The sequence below is a fragment of the Dipodomys spectabilis genome, unplaced genomic scaffold, assembly GCF_019054845.1.
Source record: "Dipodomys spectabilis isolate Male_0828 unplaced genomic scaffold, ASM1905484v1 ptg000360l, whole genome shotgun sequence".
NCBI lineage: Eukaryota > Metazoa > Chordata > Mammalia > Rodentia > Heteromyidae > Dipodomys > Dipodomys spectabilis.
The window spans coordinates 1658888-1678680 of record NW_024871037.1 but is presented as its reverse complement, the minus strand read 5'-3'; the positions used below and the strand labels follow the sequence as shown (position 1 = coordinate 1678680).

The 19793-nt window shown below is 51.2% G+C and overlaps 1 protein-coding gene across 1 annotated transcript; it reads left to right on the top strand.

The window, feature by feature from the left end:
• The first annotated feature begins 1203 nt into the window (after positions 1 to 1203).
• Positions 1204 to 17996, top strand: Slc26a6 (solute carrier family 26 member 6). Its single transcript, XM_042665961.1, is given in 22 exon segments — positions 1204 to 1226; positions 3475 to 3507; positions 3509 to 3631; positions 3728 to 3867; positions 4041 to 4151; positions 6037 to 6176; positions 6350 to 6514; positions 6590 to 6742; positions 7721 to 7803; positions 7894 to 8041; positions 8539 to 8652; positions 9057 to 9134; positions 9665 to 9760; positions 10126 to 10232; positions 10648 to 10717; positions 11868 to 11960; positions 12050 to 12154; positions 13011 to 13103; positions 14920 to 15096; positions 15942 to 15996; positions 17288 to 17424; positions 17710 to 17996. Coding segments are annotated over 22 exon segments (2259 nt in total). The 3' UTR covers positions 17725 to 17996.
• The last annotated feature ends 1797 nt before the right edge of the window (positions 17997 to 19793 follow it).

Genomic DNA, 19793 nt, shown 5'->3' with positions numbered 1-19793 from the left:
GGGGTTTCCTTGCTATGCCCTAGGTTCTGTAGATCCCCCTTTCTGGAGAGGTTCCTCTCCCCCCCCCCCCCCATTCCTCCACCCCAGCAGCCCTCTTTTCCTCTCTGTGTAAAATTGTTCCGTGAAGCCACACGCTCTGTTTTGGGAATAAACTTCTATAGAAAACAGATGGTTGCCTCTTTCTGTTGGGGTTGGATGGTGGCTGTGAAGGGACTGATTGGTCAGACTGACCTTTGAGAGGAATCTGAGCCTTCCTGGCTCAAGAAAACCCAGTTATTTTTAGACTGAGCTTCAAGGGAGAGTGGGACTAGGTTCCCACCTCTTTATACTGTGAAACCTGGCGCCCTTCTTCTTGTGATGGGGGCTCGAAGTTGGATTTACAGATGTTGGAGTTAGGGTACCAAGGGAAACCCCCCCACCTTCCTGATCATGGCAGTAGTATGGCAGGACCTCGTATTCAGGGCCAGGCATTTGTGGCTCTATCCAATTTTCAGTCCAGCTCTCAGAGCTGACCTTACAGTTCCTGCTTTGCCTTACAGTTCCTGCTTTGCCCAAAGGGCAGCACCAGCCCCCCACTAGGCCTTTCTGGCTTGAAGCTAGCCAGAAGATGGACTTCCTCTTAGATCAGCAACATTCAGACTGATTTTTGAGGAGGTGAAGATCCTCATGCTAAGTAGCTAAAGTTGAAAAAAACAGATAAAACAAAACAACTTGGGAATGAACCATCATCAGCTTGAAGGCAGGGGAGGCTCCACAGACCTGGATTCCACCCCCTCCCCCCACCCCACAGGGTTAAGGCCGGATTATTCAGGGATTTTCTCCTCACCCTCTGGCAAACCCAAGACCTAGGACCAGCTCCATCACTCGCTCATAGGGGCTTGGAGGCCCTCGGTTCCCGTTCTTGTATCGTTCCCAAGAGAGGAGCATTTTGACAGGCGTCCATCAGCCAGGCCGCCGGGGAGGAAAGGGTTAAAACCCCCCCCAGGTTCGTCCCTCGGCCACACCCCCCGTGCTCTGATTGGTCCAAAATGACGCATCCTCACTCGCGCCGAGTAGCGGCTTTCTGCCTCGCCCGCGCGTAGCCAGCCGACCGCATCCGGGCTGTGGCGCCGCCTTCCGGCCGGGTGGTCTCTGCGCTCCGAGCCCGGATCCGCAGCCGCCCCCCCCCCCCCCGCCCTCCCCCCCCTCCCCCAGCGAGCAGCCATGGGGCTGGCGGAAGCTTCTGAGTGAGTGCTGGGCGCGGGCTCGGGCGTGGTGGAGGGTGAGGGTGGGGAGGGGCTTCCCGACTGGCCTGGATCGGTTCTGAAAAGGGGAACCGCCGGACCCGGGGCAGCGATTTCCTCCTGCTTTGCAAACACCTCGACGCGTGCGCTGGCGGGTGGCGCTGGAGGCCGGGGTTTCTGCAGCCAGGGATGGGGGCGGGAGCCAGGATGACACCCTCCCCCCCCAACACCCATCCACGTCCCCCCCATCCCCCGGCCCCCCATCATCATCATCCCACCCCTCCCATCCCCCCCTCCCCCCCGATCATCATCCCACCCCCCCCCTCCCCCCGATCATCATCCCACCCCCCCTCCCCCCGATCATCATCCCACCCCCCTCCCCCTGTCCCCACCCACCCATCCCCTTCCCCCGGTCCCCACCCCCACCATCCCACCCCCAGCCCCAGGCCTGAGGCTGCCGGGAGGAGGGAGGGTGCTAGGCCCTCTGGAGATGCTCCAGCTCGGGGGTGCTTGGGGGTGCTTGGGGGATGCTTGGGGCGGCAGATTGCTCACCGCCTCTGGCTGCCCCCCACCCCCTACCCCCGTCCCGGAATCCATAGATGGCGTGGTGCGGTTAGCCCGGAGTAGAAAGGAGCGCTCGGGAGCTGGCCGGCCCTGGGTGTCCTCCCCGGGAGCTCCGCCCTCCAGGCGCGTGTCCCGCCTTAAGGGAGGGGGGGAGGGGGGAGGGAACCCTTTTAAAAAAGACAAGATCGGAGGAGGTGCGGAGGACCGTCCCGGCACCCTGGGGACCAGCCACCCGGTGAGTTCCTGTTCCCTAGGTGGGGACCCGGGTGAACCCCCCCTCGATCAGACTTAAAAGTTTTCTCCCAACACGCTAAAACGGCTTCTCCTCTCCCTCCTCCTCCCCACCCCAAACCTCCTCCACTTATCTGTTCTGGGGCAGAGCTTCTCTCCCCCCGCCCCCACTCCTAGTCCATGAGAGAGATTCCTCCCAGTCAGAGATTTTTTTGGGGGGGGTGCGGGGTCGGTCGTGGGGCTTGAACTCTGGGCCTGGGCGCTGTCTTCAGCTTAAGGCAAGCGCCTCTACCATCTGAGCACCACTTCCAGTTTTCTGGCCCGCTTCATTGGAGATAAGGGTCTCACAGACTTTCCTGCCTGGGCTGGCTTTGAACCATGATCCTCAGATCTCAGCCTCCTGAGTAGCTAGGATGACAGGGCTGAGCTGCAGAAGCCCCTCTGGAGATTTTTTTTTTTAACCCTCAGGTTAGATCTTTCCAACAGATCAGAACTTGTCTTCTGGTGAATACTCTCTCAGGATTCCAATTCCCTCTTGCTGAGACTGGTCCCTTGTAAGCTTCATTTCTAGGTGAGATCATTCCCTACTTAACGTGAGAGCCTCTCCACTCCCCCTTCTCTTCAAATGAGAACTTGCTATTTCTAGAAAGACCCTTTTTCTCAGAGATTCCCCTCCCTCTCCCTACCATTGGCTTTCTCTGTCTAGGCCTCACTTTCTCAAAATCCGGACTTTAGAGGCCAGAGGCTCAGGAACAAAACCATTCTTCCCTACGCAGAGAATTGTCTTATCTGCAGACCTGTAGCTTGCTGCTCTTAGCCAGCAAGCTCATAGGGCATCTGGAGAAGGACTTGGGAGGGATTGGACAAGGATCTGATCCCAGAGGGCAAGGGCCTAGGAGGAGGGAGCTAAGAAAGGCAGTCAGCCTGGACCTAGACCTGGACCTGGACTGGTACTCGGGGCTGGGCAGCCACACCTAAGCTGAATGTGTAGCACTCATCTTGCTATCCCTCTATAAGGGACTTTGGCCCAGAAAGGCTTCTACGAGCCAAAGTTCAGGTACTACCCCTGCCTGGGTGTGAGCATGGGGCCCCGCAGGGACTGAGCTGGGAGCCTGAATCTTTTATTTTTTTTTTTGTCAATTGTGGGGCTTGAGCTCTGGGCCTGGGTGCTATCCCTGAGCTTTTCAGCTCAAGGCTAGCGTTCTACCTCTTGAGCCACAGTCTCAAGAGGAGAGTCTCACAGACTTTCTTGCCCCTGCTGGCTTTGAACTATGTTCCTCCGATCTCAGCCTCCTGAGTAGTTAGGATGACAGGCGTGAGCCTTCAGTGCCGGGCTGGGAACCTGAATCTTAACTTGATCTTTGGGATCTAGTGAGGGAAAACAAATCAAGTAGAAGTATAAAGAAGGTTACACTTGGGAGGTACCCTCACTCAGTCTCTGTTCTTGTCACCCTAGACCAAAGGATACACAGACACTGCTGTCTGCTAGGCCAGATGGAGCTACACAAGCGAGACTATCACGTGGAAAGACCCTTGCTGAACCAGGAGCAGCTAGAGACACTGGGACACAGGAGCTCAGCACCTAAGACCCGCCAGTGGCAAACTTGGTTTCAGTAAGGCCCAAGATAAAAAAAAAAAAAAAAAATTGGGGCGTTCCAATGGGGTCCAAATAATTCCCATCTTTAATAGGTATCAATACCTGTTTCTAGATGCTCTCGATCTCGCGCCCATGCCTTTTTGCTCCAACATCTTCCAGTCTTAGCTTGGTTACCCCGCTATCGGGTGCGTGACTGGCTCTTGGGTGATCTCTTATCTGGCTTGAGTGTGGCCATCATGCAACTCCCACAGGGTAAGTCACCTTGAAAGCACTGGCCTACTTCCAAGTCTAGGATACCCCATGCTTGGAACTCTTCACTTGTGACCCTTGACCTATAGCCCCCTGACCTAGGGTTTGAATTCCTCCCCCCCCCAACCTTTTGAGATCCTCATCTCCAAACTTGTATTGCTTCCATTCCACCTAAGGCTTGGCATATGCCCTCCTGGCTGGATTGCCCCCTGTGTATGGCCTCTACAGTTCCTTCTACCCCGTCTTCATCTACTTCCTCTTTGGAACTTCCAGACATATCTCTGTGGGTAAGTAGGAATCAGACCTAGCCTTCCAGGAGGCTGTCCATCTCTCCCCTGGAGGATAGGGAGACGGAGGGCTGAGCAGACCTGGAGAGCTTGGGGGAGAGGGGAATGTGCATGTCAAGTCACTAGGAAGCTGGCTGATGGGGTATCCCAGACAGAACCATTCCACTAACTGGGGTCCCAGATTAAGGGCATCTCCAACCTCCTGGTATCTAGATTAGGAGGAAGTGAATGGATGAAGCAATTCATGCCCAGTAAGTGTGACGCAGGCCCTGACTCCCTTCTTCATTCCACTGTCCTTAGACTAATAGACACAGGAGGGGCCCGAGTGCTAAGCTAGATGCCAGTGGCTCACGCCTGTAATCCTAGCAACTCAGGAGGCTGAGATCTGAGGATTGCAGTTGGAAGCCAGCCCAAGCAGAAAAGTCTGAGAAATTCTTTTTTTTTTTTTTTGCCAGTCATGGTGCCTGAACTCTGGGCCTGGGCACTGTCCCTCAGCTCTTCAGCTCAAGGCTAATGCTCTACCACTTGAGCCACAGCACCACTTCCAGCTTTTTCTGCTTATGTGGTGCTGAGGAATCGAACCCAGGGCCTCATGCATGCAAGGCAAGCACTCTACCACTGAGCCACTTTCCCAGCCCCATCTTTTTTTTTTTTTTGTCGGTTGTGGGACTTGAACTCTGGGACTGGGCTCTGTCCCTCAGCTCTTCATCTCAAGGCTAGCACTCTACCACTTGAGCTGCGGCGCCACTTCTGGTTTTCTGCTGGTTTATTAGAGATAAGAGTTTAACGGACTTTCCTGTGCAGGCTGGCTTTGCGGGCTGGCTTTGAACCACAATCCTCAGCTCTCAGCCTCCTGAGTTGCTAGGATTACAGGTGTGAGCCACCAGTGCCCCCGGCTTGTTTTTTGTTTTTTTTGTTGGTCATGGGGCTTGAACTCAGGGCCCCTGGCACTGTCCTTGAGCTCTTTTGCTCAAGGCTAGCACCCTACCACTTTGAGCCATAGCTCCACTTCCTGATTTTAAGTGGTTCATTGGAAATAAGAGTCTCATGGACTTTCCTGCCTGGGCTGACCCCCTGAGTAGCAAGGATAACAGGCATGAGCCACCAGCACCTGGCTTGTGAAATTCTAATCTAAACCAGAAGTGGAGCTATAGGCCGGCTTAGAAAGAATGGCACCCAATGCTATTGGTTCACACCTGTCATCCTAGCTGCTCAGGAAGCTGAGATCCAAGGATCAGGGTTCAAAGCCAGCCTGGGTAGAAAAGTCTGTGAGACTCTGATCTCTCATTAACCACTAGAAAACCAGAGATGGTGGTATAGCTCAAAGTGGTAGAGTGCTAACCTTGAGCAAAAGAAGCTTGGGGACAATACCCGGGCCTTGAGTTCCAGCTCCACAACTGATAAAACAAACAAAAACAGAAAGAATGACTCCCCCCCCTGCCCCCAGACCCTGAGTTCAAGTCCCAGTCCTAGTACACACACCCCTAAAGGAACCTTGTTGGGCTGGGAAAATGTGCCTAGTGATAGAGTGCTTGATTAGCATGCATGAAGCCCTGGGTTCGATTCCTCAGTACTACATACACAGATTAAAAAGCTAGAAGTGGCTCTGTGGCTCAAGTGGTAGAGTGCTAGCTGTGAGCAAGAGAAGCTTAGGGACAGTGCCCAGGCCCTGAGTTCAAGCCCCAGGACTGGCAGAGAGAGGGAGAGGAAGAGGAAGAGGGAGAAGGAGAGGACCTTGTGAGCTCAGAGTTCATTTCTGACTTTGGCTTACCTAATTTGCCAGCCCTGACTCCATTTGTATAGCCATAGTCTGATGGCATTCATGAAGACCAAGGCTCTAGAGCACAGCAGACCTCTCTTTCCGTGGTGTCCCCTTTCCATCCAGGGACCTTTGCTGTCATGTCTGTCATGGTGGGGAGTGTAACAGAATCTCTGGTTCCGGATAATGGCTTCGCAAACGGGACAGAGAGTGAGACTCGTGTGCAGATCGCCTCTACACTGAGTGTCCTGGTCGGCCTCTTCCAGGTGTGGAAGGTGTTTGTGTCTGCATTCTCTGATCCCCCCTCCCCCCTCCATTTCCTCCCAGATCTGTCTGATTGTGTCTGATGGCCATCACTTTTCCTGTTGGCACACAGCCTCCTCCGAACCCACCTATCTTGGGCTCTGCTTCCTGGCCTTGACTTCTGGTGTATCTACAGGTGGGGCTTGGCCTGGTCCACTTTGGTTTCGTGGTCACCTACCTGTCGGAGCCTCTGGTCCGCAGCTATACCACGGCTGCATCTGTGCAAGTGTTCATCTCCCAGCTCAAGTATGTGTTTGGCATCTCTCTGACCAGTCGCTCTGGGCCACTGTCCCTCATCTATGTGAGTGAGGGTAGAGGCCGGGTGAGGAAGGTGTGCCCCATGACTTGAGTATTGGCTGACCGCATCTCTCCCCAGATGCTGCTAGAGATCTGCTCAAAACTGCCAGAGACCGTGGTCGGCACGGTGATCACCGCATTGGTGGCTGGAGTGGTGCTTGTGTTGGTGAAACTATTGAATGACAAACTGCAGCGGTATCTGCCCCTGCCCATACCTGGAGAGTTGCTCACGGTGAGAGGGTCGGGGTGTGTGTGGGGGTGGAGGGCAGAGGACAAGGGAACACTTAGAAAGATCCTTGCCAGGGGCTGGGCATGTGGCTTAGTGGTAGAGTGCTTGCCTAGCATGCAGGAAGCCCTGGGTTCCATTCCTCAGTACCACATACACAGAAACAGTTGGAAGTGGCGCTGTGGCTCAAGTGGTAGAGTGCTAGCCTTGAGCAAAAGAGGCTCAGGGACAGTGTCCAGGCCCTGAGTTCAAAGTCCAGGATGGGCACCAAAAGAAAAACGAAATCCTTGCCCAAGGGTGAAGCCTCACAGTATTTCAGAGTGACTTGGGGATGTCTCTGTGGGAGGTTCCTGTGTATTGGGGGTTGGGATTGCAGTAGAAAGCCATCTGGTTGACCTGGCCTCTGTAGCTCATGCCTGTCATCCTAGCTCCTCCAGACACTGAAATAGGAGGATCATGGTTCAAAGCCAGCCCTGGGCAGGAAAGTCCATGAGATTCTTATCACCAATGATCCGCCAGAAAATTGGAAGTGGTATTATGACTCAAAGTGGTAGAGTGCTAGAGTTGAATAAAAGAGCTCAGGGTTAGCACCCGTGCCCTAAGTTCAAGTCCCAGGACCAACATACACACACACACACACACACTTTTCTATCTCTGGGAAGAAGGCTTTATCCTGGTGCTTCTTCCCCAAAATGTCTTTTTTGTGAGGCCTGAACTCTGGGCCTGGGCACTGTCCTTCAGCTCTTCAGCTTAAGGCTAGCACTCTACCACTTGAGCCACAGTGCCACTTCCGGCTTTTTTCTTTTTGCTTATGTGGTGCTGAGGAATCGAACTCAGGGCCTCATGCATGCAAGGCAAGCACTCTACCACTGAGCCACCTTCCCAGCCCACAAACTGTCTTCTTCATCTCCCTGAAAAGAATGCCAGCACCTCCTTACCCCTAACTCTGTCATTCTCCACATTGCCCTCCTCTATCCCCTCCAGCTCATTGGGGCTACAGGCATCTCTTATGGTGTGGAACTAAAGAAAAGATATGGGGTGGATGTTGTGGGCAATATTCCTGCAAGGTAAGGTGGACCTCAGTTGGGGTAGGGAGGTTGGGGCAGCCAGAGGCAGGCCCTTTCTCTGACCTTGCAGGTGTGTGTGTGTCTTTGTAGGCTGTTACCTCCAGAAGCCCCCAAGCCTGAGCTGTTTGCACAGCTGGTGGGGAACGCCTTTGCTATTGCTGTAGTTGGATTCGCCATTGCCATCTCTCTAGGGAAGATCTTCGCCCTGAGGCATGGTTACCGCGTGGATAGCAACCAGGTTTGCATGGTGTGGGCACCACAGCTGGACAGAAGCATCCCAGGAATTGGTGGTAGAGAGGAAGTGGAGAGGGGGGGGCCCAGGTGAGACTCAGGTGGGATTGAGAAGGAGAAAACAAAGATGTGTAGGACACCAAACGCTGATGGCTCACTCCTGTCATGCTAGCTACTCAGGAGGCTGAGATCTGAAAATCCGCTGTTCAAGCCAGCCCAGGCTGGAAAGTCTGTGAGACTCTTACCTCCAATGAACCACCAGGAAACTGGAAGTGGCGCTGTGGCTCAAAGTGGTAGAGCACTAGGCTTGAGCAAAAGAGCTCAGGGACAGTGCTCAGGCTCTTGAGTTCAAGCCCCACGACTGACCAAATAAATAAATGAATGTGTAGGACAAGCAGACACCCAAATCTTTGGAGGCCATTGAGTGGGTGTGAAGGGTTGTGGGTGCGTTAGCCCGATCAGGCACCTCTAAATGAGTTCCTCACATTCACCCTCCCCTACCAGGAGCTGGTGGCTTTGGGCCTCAGTAACTTCATTGGGGGATTCTTCCAGTGTTTTCCCGTGAGTTGCTCTATGTCTCGGAGCCTGGTCCAGGAGAGCACTGGAGGCAACACACAGGTGGGTGTTTTGGAGGTGTGGCTAGAGGGGAAGACATAGCTTGATGTACAAAGATGTAGCCTGGCCTGGGAAGGTGGCTTCGTGGTAGAGTGCTTACCTAGCATGCATGAAGCCCTGGGTTCGATTCCTCAGTACCACTTCAAGCTGGAAGTGGCGTTGTGACTCAAGTGGTAGAGTGCTAGCCTTGAGCAAAAGAAGCTCAGGGACAGTGCTCAGGTCCTGAGTTCCAGCCCCAGGACTGGCAAAGAAAAAAAGAGAAAGGAAGGAAGAAAGGAAGACAGACAGACAGACAGAAAGACAGACAGGAAGGAAGGAAGGAAGGACGATGGATGTGGTCCCCACATCCCCACCCCCATAGCTCCTACCCGGTTCACCTCTACTCCCTTCTTGTCCGTACTCTGTAGGTTGCAGGGGCTGTATCTTCCCTTTTCATCCTCCTCATCATCCTCAAACTTGGGGAGCTCTTCAAAGACCTGCCCAAGGTGAGTTCTCACCCCTCCCAATCAGGCTTCAGGACCTGGGCCAAGCCAGATTGGTCAAGCTTCATTCCTAGTGAAGGACACAGATTCATGATACCATGGGGTTCAAGTTGAGGGCTTTAGGATATGAGTTCAGAAGCAAAGATCAGAGGTTAGAACTTTTCAGAATCATGAGCTGGGAATGTGGCTTAGAGGTAGAGTGCTTACCTAGCATACACAAAGTCCTAGGTTCGATTCCTCGGTACCACTTTGACAGAAAAAGCCAAAAGTGTCACTGTGGCTCAAGTGGTAGAGTGCTAGCCTTGAGCAAAAGAAGCTCAGGGACAGTGCCCAGGCCCTGAGTTCAAGTCCCAGGACTGGCAAAAAGAAAAGAAACAAAGGCTTTTCAGAGTCAGAGCCAAATGGTTAGGGTCACATTGGGTGGTAGTTGCTGTAGGATGGAGCTGTGCCCAGTTTTTGGAGTCAGGCCTGGGTGGTTGGAGTTGTCAGCATCTGGGTACCTCTCAGCCATCCTGGTGACATTCCTACCACAGGCAGTCCTGGCAGCTACCATCATTGTCAACCTAAAAGGCATGATGATGCAGTTTTCTGACATATGCCGGCTCTGGAAGACGAATCGAATGGATCTGGTGAGGCTCAGGCACCTGGGGCTGGGAGCTTCAGGTGCAGTGATCCTTCTGGACCTGTGTGTGTGTGTGTGTGTGTGTGTGTGTGTGTGTGTGTGTGTGTGTGTGTGTGTGTGTGTGTGTGTGTGTGTGTGTGTGTGTGCATTGGAGCTCAAACTCAGGGCCTGAGCCCCTTTCCATTCAGCTTTTCCACTCCAGGTTGGCACTCTGCCACTAGAGCCATTGGAGCTAAGCGTCTCATGGACTTCCCTGCCTGGGCTAGCTTCAAGCCATGATCCTTCAATCTCAGCTTCCTGAATGACTCTTGATTCGAGTTGGGAACCATTAGCTCCCCTGGACCCGCTGACCCTTGGCTTCTCCGTTTTCAGCTCATCTGGCTGGTGACCTTTGTGGCTACCATTCTGCTGAATCTGGACATTGGCCTGGCGGTTGCAATAGGCTTCTCTCTGCTGCTTGTGGTGGTCCGGACCCAGCTGTGAGTCACGTGTTTCTTGCTCACCCCTCAATTCCAGCTGGTGAAGGAATAAGTTCCACACTGGCTCCCGCTAGCTTTGTGGGGAGGTGAGGATCACAGCCCCTTTCTGTGTCTCTTCTTCTTCTTTTTATTCATTTATTTTTGTCAGTTGTGGGGTTTGAATTCACAGCCTGGCTGCTGTCCCTGAGCTCTTTTCCTCAAGGCTAGTACTTTATCACTTTGAGCCACAGCTGTACTTCCAGTTTTTGAGGGAATTCATTGGACACAAGAGACTCATGGGGTCTTTCCTGCCCAGGTTGGCTTTGAACTGCAATCCTCAAATCTCAGCCTATTGAGTGGTGGGATTATAGGCGTGACCCACCAACGCCTGTCTTTTTTGCCTCTTTTCTTCTTGTGCTTACTTTCTCCTCTACAGGCCTCACTACTCTATCCTGGGGCAACTTCCAGACACGGATGTTTACAGAGACGTGACAGAGTACTCCGAGGTGAGTGACAGAGTACTCCGAGGTGAGTGACCGGCTGAACAGGAGATCTGAGGGGTGGAGTAGGCCAACAGAGCAGGATTTTGTGAGTCTGTTCCATATTGACAGGGCCCTGAAAGCACTTTGTGTCTGTGCTTATTTGTTCTGTTTTTATGCCAGGCAGAGAGAAAGCCTAGGTAGGGTTGATATAGAAAGACAAGGAAGCCAGGTGCTGGTGGCTCATACCTGTCATCCTCACTACCCAGGATGCTGAGATCTGAGGATCGTAGTTCAAAGCCAGCCCAAACAGTAAAGTTCATGAGACTCTTATCTCTAGTGTTGATTTGGTTTGTTTTTTTTTATGTGTGTCAGTGATGGGACTTGAACTCAGGGCCTAGACACTGTCCCTGAGCTCTTTGACTCAAGGCTGGCACTCTACCTCTTTGAGCCACAGCAACATTTCTGGTTGTCTGGTAGTTCATAAGAAATGTCTCCCAGCTGGGCGCTGGTGGCTCACGCCTGTAATCCTAGCTACTCAGGAGGCTGAGATCTTAGGATCACGGTTCAAAGCCAGCCCGGGCAGGAAAGACCGTGAGACTCCTATCTCCAATAAACCACCAGAAAACCAGAAGTGGCGCTGTAGCTCAAGTGGTAGAGCACTCGCCTTGAGCTGAAGAGCTGAGGGACAGCGCCCAGGCCCAGAGTTCAAGCCCCACGACTGACAAAAAAAAAAAAAGAAATGTCTCCCAAACTTTTCTACCCAGGCTGGCTTTGAACTGGTATCTTCATCTCAGCCTCCTGAGTAGCTGGGATTACAGGCATGCGCCACTGATGCCTAGCTTCTTATCTCCAATTTTAACCAACAGAAAATTGAAAGTGGAGTTATGGCTCAAGTGGTGGAGCGTTAGTCTTGAGGAAAAACAAAAGTTCAGGGACAGTGCCCAGGCCCTGAGTTCAAGCCCCAGAGCTGACAAAAGAAAGAAAGAAAGAAGAGAGAAAGAGAGACAGAGAGTCAAGGTGCTACCATAAGGCTCATAGTTCAGGCTCTGGGAAAGGCATGAACTTTAGGCTGGGGGACAGAAGGTAGGGTGATGTGTATCAGGTACTCTAGATGGGAAAAGGAGATGCAGCAGAAGGCAAGGATGGTTTAACCTCAACTACACTTCATTCCCAGGCCAAGGAGGTCCCAGGTGTGAAGGTCTTCCGCTCCTCAGCCACCATGTACTTTGCCAATGCAGAGCTCTATGGCGATGCCCTGAAGAAGAAGGTGAGGCTGGACTTCCCCCAGGGAGTATCCAAGGATCCTTCACTTGCCCAGAATACCCCCCAACCCCCACCTTTGACTCTTGCCTTTAGTGTGGTGTGGATGTGGACCATCTCATCGCTCAGAAGAAGAAGTTGCTGAAGAAGCAGGAGAAGAAGTTAAAACAACAGCAGAAAGATCAGAAGTCTCAGAAAAAGGCAGGCCCTCCTCAGAATTCTCAGTATCTGAGTCTTGACCCTGCCCTCTGCTTGCCTCCTGCCTTGCTGTGGACCCCAGCCAATCTGTACCTTGACCTCTACCTCCTGCCCTGCTGTTGCTCTTCCCAGGCTTTTCTTTTCTTTTTTTTTTTTTTGTCGGTCGTGGGGCTTGAACTCTGGGCCTGGGCACTGTCCTTCAGCTCTTCAGCTCAAGGCTAGTGCTCTACCACTTGAGCTACAGCGCCGCTTCCGGTTTTCTGGTGGTTTATTGGAGATAGGAGTCTCACGGTCTCTCCTGCCCGGGCTGGCTTTGAACCGCGATCCTCAGATCTCAGCCTCCTGAGTAGCTAGGATTACAGACGTGAGCCACCAGGGCCCGGCTTTCCCAGGCTTTTCTATCAGGCCTTTGTTATTTATTTTCTTGGTCAATTGTGGAGCTTGAACTCAGGGCCTAGGTATTGTCCCTGAGCTCTTTTTTTTTTTTTTTTGCCCAAGGCTGATGCTCTACTACTTTGAGCCACAGTTCCACTTCTGGTTTTCTGGTGGTTGATGAAAGATAAGAGTCTTATAGACTTTGCTGTCCAGGTTGGCTTTGAACCTCAATCTTCAGATCTCAGACTCCTGAGGAGCTAGGATGACAAGTGTGAGCTACCAGCACCTGGCTCCCTTTTCCATTGTTTTATGACTATTCCCAGGATTTAATCAGAACCCTGACATCATCAGCCTGGCTGCCCCAGATCCTGAAGCTTTGAGTCCTGGCCTTACTATTTGCCCACAGCCAGAGAATGGTGCCTCTCCTGCCTGGTTATAGGCAGCTGGACAAGTTCTACAATGTCTCTCCTTTTCCCCGGTTTAGGCTTCCCATTCCAAAGGCACGTCGGTTTCCATCAATGTTGACACCAGCCTTGGAGATATAAAGAACAATGATGTAGAAGGCTCCAGAGTCAAGGTGAGGAGAGAGGAGCAGAGGAGGGGCCAGCCATGCGCTGTAGATCCACACATGCACTGTGAAAAAAGCCAAGGAGCTTTGGTATCAGTGGTGGGAGGAATGGAATGATGGCTGAGACACCACAGGAAGATTGCTGATAATGTAGAATGCTATGTATTGACACTTTTGTCCATAATCTCAACTTTAGGTGAAAAAGACCTAGAGTTGCCCAGCCCTCGTGGCTCATACCTGTTATCCTAGCTACTCAGGAGGCTAAGATCTGAGGATGGCAGTTCAAAACCAACGCAGGCAAGGACGTCCATGAGACTCTTATCTCCAATTACCCACCAGAAAACCGGAAGTGGTACGTGGTTCAAAGTGGTAGAGCACTAGCCTTAAGATAAAGAGCCCAGGGAACAGCACTTAGGCACTGAGTTCAAGCCCTGTGACCAACAAAAAACAAGCAAACCTAGAGTTATAGAAGCCCTAAGATCCTAATCTGGTAGTCAGGCACTGGTGGCTCACATCTGTAATCCTAGCTACTCAGAAGACTAAGATCTGAGGGTAATGATTCAAAGCCAGCCAGGGCAGGAAAGTCTATGAAACCCTTCTCTCCAACTAACTACCAAGCAAAGCCTGAAGTGGAGCTGTGACTCAAGGTAACATGCTAGCTTGAGCTAAAAAAGGTCAGGCCCGATGTGGAAAATGGGCTGTATAACTTGTGGGTAGGGACAGGAGAGAAAAACTGGGAAAAAGTAAAGAAAGGGTGACATTGTCCAAAAAGAAATGTACTCATTACCTGACTTAGGAAACTGTACATCACCTTTATAACATTGAAAAAAATATTTAATTTAAGGGTGGCAACGTGGCTTAGTGATAGAGTGCTCACCTAGCATGCATGAAGCCCTGGGTTCAATTCCTCAGTACCACATACACCGAAAAAGCTGGAAGTGGCGCTGTGACTCAAATGGTAGAGTGCTAGCCTTGAGCAAAAGAAGCTCAGGAACAGTGCCCAGGCCCTGAGTTCAAGCCCCAGGACTGGAAAATAAAATAAGAGCCAAATTCAATTCAAGACTTAGCCAAGTTGGGGTACCAAGGTGTATGAGTGCACGGTTTTGTTTTTGCCTGTCCTTGGCTGGCTGAGGGTAAGCTGTGATCTCCCCAACTTCTTCCCTTCTTGTGTCTTCAGTAAGCCTAGAACAGTTGCGCATGTATGTTAGGCTCTCCTGTCCTGTATCTCTTGCTGGTCTTTTTGTTGTTGTTGTTCATGAGGCTTGAACTCAGGGTGTTGTCCCTGAGCTCTTTTACTCAAAGCTAGTGCTTTACCATTTAGAGCCACAACACCACTTCTGCTTTTCTGGTGGTTCATTAGAGGTTAGAGTCTCGTGGGCTTTCCTGCCCAGGCTGATTTTGAACCATGGTCCTCAGATCTCAGCTCCCTAAGTAGCTAGGATTATAAGTGTGAGCCACCAGCACCTGGCTCTCTTACCTGTCTTTGTGTTTGTGCTAGCTCTGGGACTTGAATTCAGGGCCTAGATGCTGTCCTTAAGCTTTTGTACTCAAGGCTCATGTTCTACCACTTTGAGCCACAGCTCCACTTTGGGATTTTTTGGTTCACTGAAAATAAGATTTTCAGGGGTTTCCCTGCCCAGAGCTGGCTTCAAACAGTGATCCTCAGATCTCAGCTTCCTGAGTAGCTAGGATTACAAGTGTGAGCCACCAGTGCCTGACCCTAGCTTTGTCTATATTCTGTTCCCTCCACTATCTCAGTCCTCAGAATCTCTGATTTCACCCTATTGTTAGGGGTGCATTCAGCATGTGTATCTTCCCCACACAGGTGAACACAGGGGACGAGATAGAAGATCCAACAGTCAACGATCAAGAAGCTAGCAAGACCCCCAATGTGCCCACACTGAAGTCCCTAGGTCTGCCTCAGCCAGACTTCCACACTCTTATCCTGGACCTGGGCACACTCTCTTTCGTAGACACTGTGTGCATCAAGAACTTAAAGAATGTAAGGGGGACTGGCAATGTGTCTGTGGCTTAGTGGTAGAGCGCTTGCCTAGCATGCATGAAGCCCTGGGTTCGATTCCTCAGTCCCACATCCACAGAAAAAGCTGGAAGTGGCCCTGCGGCTCAAGTGGTAGAGTGCTAGCCTTGAGCAAAAGAAGCTCAGGGACAGTGCCTAGGCCCTGAGTTCAAGCCCCAGGACTGGCAAATAAAGAAAAAAAAATAGTAAGGGACCAGGTGCCATTGGCTTACTCCTATAATCCTAGCTACTCAGGAGATTGAGGTCTGAGGATTGTGGTTTGAAGCCAGCCCTGAGCAGGAAAGTCCATGAGACTTTCATCTCCAATGAACCACCACAAAAGCCAGAAGAAGAGCTGTGGCTCAAAGTGGTAGAAGGCTAGCCTTGAGCAAAGGAGCTCCAGGACAGTGCCTATGCCTTGAGTTCAAGCCCCATGACTGACCAAAAAAAAAGAAAAAGAAAGAAGAAGCTCAAAGACAGCACTCAGGTCCTGAGTTCAAGCCCCAGGACCAGCCCTCTGAGCCCTCTGGTCCCTCCAATCCCACAAGCTCCCCCATCGTGGGTCTTGAACTCTGGACCTGAGCACCGTCCCTCAGCTCTTCAGCTCAAGGCTAGCGCTCTACCATTTGAGCCACAGCACCACTTCTGGTTTTCTTGGAGACAAGAGTCTCATGAACTTAATTTCCCAGGCTGGCTTTGAACTGCGATCCTCAGATCTCAGCCTCCTGAGTAGCAAGGATGACAGGTGTGAGCCATCGGCGCCCAGCACCTCTCCCCCTTCTTAAGTCTGCCTGACTGCTCCCCTGAATCCAGCCCCTTTGTTGCTACAGATTTTTCGTGACTTCCGGGATTTGGAGGTGGAGGTGTACCTTGCGGCCTGCAACAGTATGTTGAGTGGGGGGTCAGTGGGAGAAATTGAGGAAGAGCAGATGGGACTTGTGGGCAGTGCTAAAGACTGAACCAGGGTTTTGTCCTTACTAGCTGAAGATCTTCTATTATGTTTAGTTTTTCTGAGATATGATCTTGCTTCACATTGCCTGAGATGGGTCAGAGTATCTTCCTGCCTATCCCTCCCAAGTAGCTGAGATTACAGGTAGGGACCACGCTACTTGGCTTAGAGGTTAAGACTCTGTGGGCTAATCAGTTAAGCATTCAACACCGAGAAACTGGAGGTCAGAGATAACCTGGGGGTCAGGAGTCAAGAAGGGTTGGGTGGCAAGGTGTTGGTAGCTCACACCTGTAATCCAAGCTACTTAGGAGCCTGAGATCTTAGGATCCTATTTCCAAACTAGGCCAGACCAGAAAGTTTGTAAGACTTATCTCTAATAAACTACTCCCCAAAAATATGGAAGAGGAGCTATGGCTCAAGTGATAGAGGCTTAACTTTGAGCACAAAAGCTTAGGGGCAGTGCCCAGGCTCTTAAGTTCAAGCCCAAGGACTGGTACCAAAAGAAAGAAAGAAAATAAAAGCCAACCATAGAGCTGTGGCTTAAAGGGTAGAGTACTGGCCTTGAGTAGAAAAAGCCAAATGAGGAGCTGGGAAGGTGGCTTAGTGGTAGAGTGCTTGCCTTGCATGCATGAGGCCCTGGGTTTGATTCCTCAGCACCACATAAGCAGAAAAATCCAGAAGTGGTGCTGTGGCTCAAGTGGTAGAGCGCTAGCCTTGAGCTGAAGAACTGAAGGACAGTGCCTAGGCCCAGAGTTCAAGCCCATGACTGGCAAGAAAAGAAAAGAAAAAGTCAAGGTGAAGCTAAATGCTGGTGGTTCATGCCTGTCATCTTAACTACTCAGAAGGCTGAGATCTGAGGATCGTGGTTCAAAGCCAGCCTGGGCAGGAAAGTCTGTTGGACTCTTAGCTCCAATGAGCCACTTAAAAACGGGAAATAGCGCTATGGCTCCAGTATAGAGGACTAGCTGGCCTTAAGCACAAAGAGGCTCTGAATTCAAGCCCCACAACCTACCCCGCAAAAAAAGAAAAAAGCCAAGTGATAGAGCATGAGGCCCTGAGTTCAAGTCCCAGGACCAACACACACACACACACACACACACACAAATAAAACAGGGGCTGAAAGGTTGAAGAGGGCCAGAACATTCTAGAAGGGTCGATGAGAGGTGGGGAAAGGTTGCAGTTCCTCATGGTCCCGAGAGTTAAGAATGACTTTCTTCTTGCCTATAGGTCCCGTGGTGGCCCAGCTTGAGGCTGGGCAATTCTTTGATGCTTCCATCACAAAACAGCATATCTTCGTTTCCGTCCATGATGCTGTGACTTTTGCCCTTCAACACACCAAACCTGATTCCCTCACTTGCACTTTGGTAAGCTTTCTGGCTCACTGAGCTATTTTAGTGGGGTTTGTTGTTGTTAATTTGTTGTTTGGCCTAATTCTGAGACACCCCCTCCCACCAACTCTAGCTGCTCCATGTCAATAACCATAGCTCTGTCCCCAGGAGACATATCATACCTTTTCCCTTCCTGCCCTTTGAGGGGAAAAATCTGTTCCCTTCAGGGTGGGTGGGGGTGGGGTGGCAGTCCCCAAGAGAAGAAATTGGAGGGGGTCCATTGGAAAACTAACTAGAATCTTCCTTCCTCTGCCTACTCAGGCCACCAAACTCTGAACATGCTGCTACCCAGCCCACCACTGCCTACCTCGGGAAATTGGAACTGGTCATTGGTGAGAAACTCTCCTGCCTCTTGGCCAGGTCTAGGTGCCACCCAGAAGAATCCTCCATGAACAAAAACGTCATAACTCAGGGACAGAGAGCCTGGAATTCTGCAATCACTGCTGCAGGCCTGAGACAGGGCGCTGAAGTCAAGCCGGTCTTGGCTGGATTACAGGGAGGAAGCAGTGTCTATTTTCAGCACCAGAAATAAAGACTTGTGTACATAAGTCCAGGCTGTACTATAAGCATGGTGGCCGTCTGGCTGGGAGAGGGGTAGAAGTTGGGAATATCTGGGAGAGGGCAGTGTCAGGGAGACATCATAAAGAACCAAGGAGAATGGATGGGAATGTGGCTCAGTGGTAGAGTGCTTGCCTAGCATGCATGAAGCCCTGGGTTCAATTCCTCAGCACCACATAAATAGAAAAAGCTGGAAGTAGTACTGTGGCTCAAATGGTAGTGCTAGCCTTGAGCAAAAGAAGCTCAAGAACAGCACGCAGGCCCTGGTGCCGGTGGCTCATGTCTGTCATCCTAGCTACTCCGGATGCTGAGATCTGAGGATTGAGATTCAAAGCCAGCCTGGGCAGAAAAGTGAAAGACTCTTATTTCCAATGAACCATTTAAAAACCATAAGTAGGGCCTGGGAATGTGGCTTAGTGGTAGAGTGCTTGCCCTAGCATGCATGAAGCCCTGGGTTCAGTTCCTCAGTATCACATAAATAGAAAAGGCTGGAATGGTGCTGTGGTTCAAGTGGTAGATTGCTAGCTTTGACTAAAAAAAAAAAAAAAAAATGCTAAGGGAGCCGGACGCCGGTGACTCACACTTGTAATCTCAGGAGGCTAAGATATGAGGATTGCAATTCAAAGCCAGCCCAGGCAGGAAAGGCTGTGAAATTCTTATCTCCAATAAACCACCAAAAAAAACAGAAGTGGTGCTGTGGCTCAAGTGGTAGAGCGCTAGCCTTGAGCTGAAGAGCTGAGGGACAGTGCCCAGGCCCAGAGTTCAAGCCCCATAACTGACCAAAAAAAAAACAAAAAAAAGCTCAGGGACAGTGCCCAGGATCTGAGTTCAAGCCCCAGGAGGCAAACAAAACACTTCAGCTAAGAAGCAAGTACAGATTTATAAAATATTAACATTCCCATGTGGCCCTGGGAGAAGTGGGGCTTCTTTTCTGATCAGCTAACACGAATGACTGGAAAGAACCCTTGGATCCTTCTAGGCTTCCGTGTTGTCCTGATCAGTAGAGGAATGGCTGTATTGACCTCATGGGCTGTTCGGTAAATATTATGTGACTAAAGTATCTGGGCATACTTTGAACACTGTAGGGTTCCGATCACCTGCTCAACAGGTGAACTTTGCCATTCATTAGGTCCTGATCGGGTACTGCCCAGGCGCCAGGCTGTGTGCTGGGCACTAGGCAAGATCTCCAGGGTGAACAGAGGCTGTCCTGTCCTCCAAGCCACCCAGGCGCCTTGCCCGCTTCTATTTTTAATCATGGCCTCTGCCAGTGCCTGGCACTATATTTACACACCCCTTGTCCTCCTTCCCCTCCACCCCCTGCCAACCTCAGCCCAGGAAGTCAGAACTTTTTGTCTGTTTCTGTCCCACTTTCCTTTGGCGCCAGGAATGGGCAGTTGGTAAATATTGGCTAAATAGAAGGCAGGCTAGAAAGGGGAATTGGAATAGAATAGCAAATAGAAGAGCTTTGAAGAAAATTGCACAGGTCACACTAGAGAGATGGGTCTGAAGAGGAGTTAACTATTAGGAGGTGATTTTATTATTATTATTAATCTTTGTCAGTCATAGGGCTTGAACTCAGGGTCTGGGAACTGTCCCTGAGCTTTGTCACTCAAGGCTAGCACTCTACCTATTGGAGCCACAGTGCCACTTCTGGTTTTCTGGTGGTTCACTGGAGAAAAGAGTCTCATGGACATTTCTTCCCCCTGGCTGGCTTTGAATCCTGATCCTCCGATCTCAGCCTTCTGAGTAGCTAGGATGACAGGCGTGAGCCACCAGCACCCTGCACT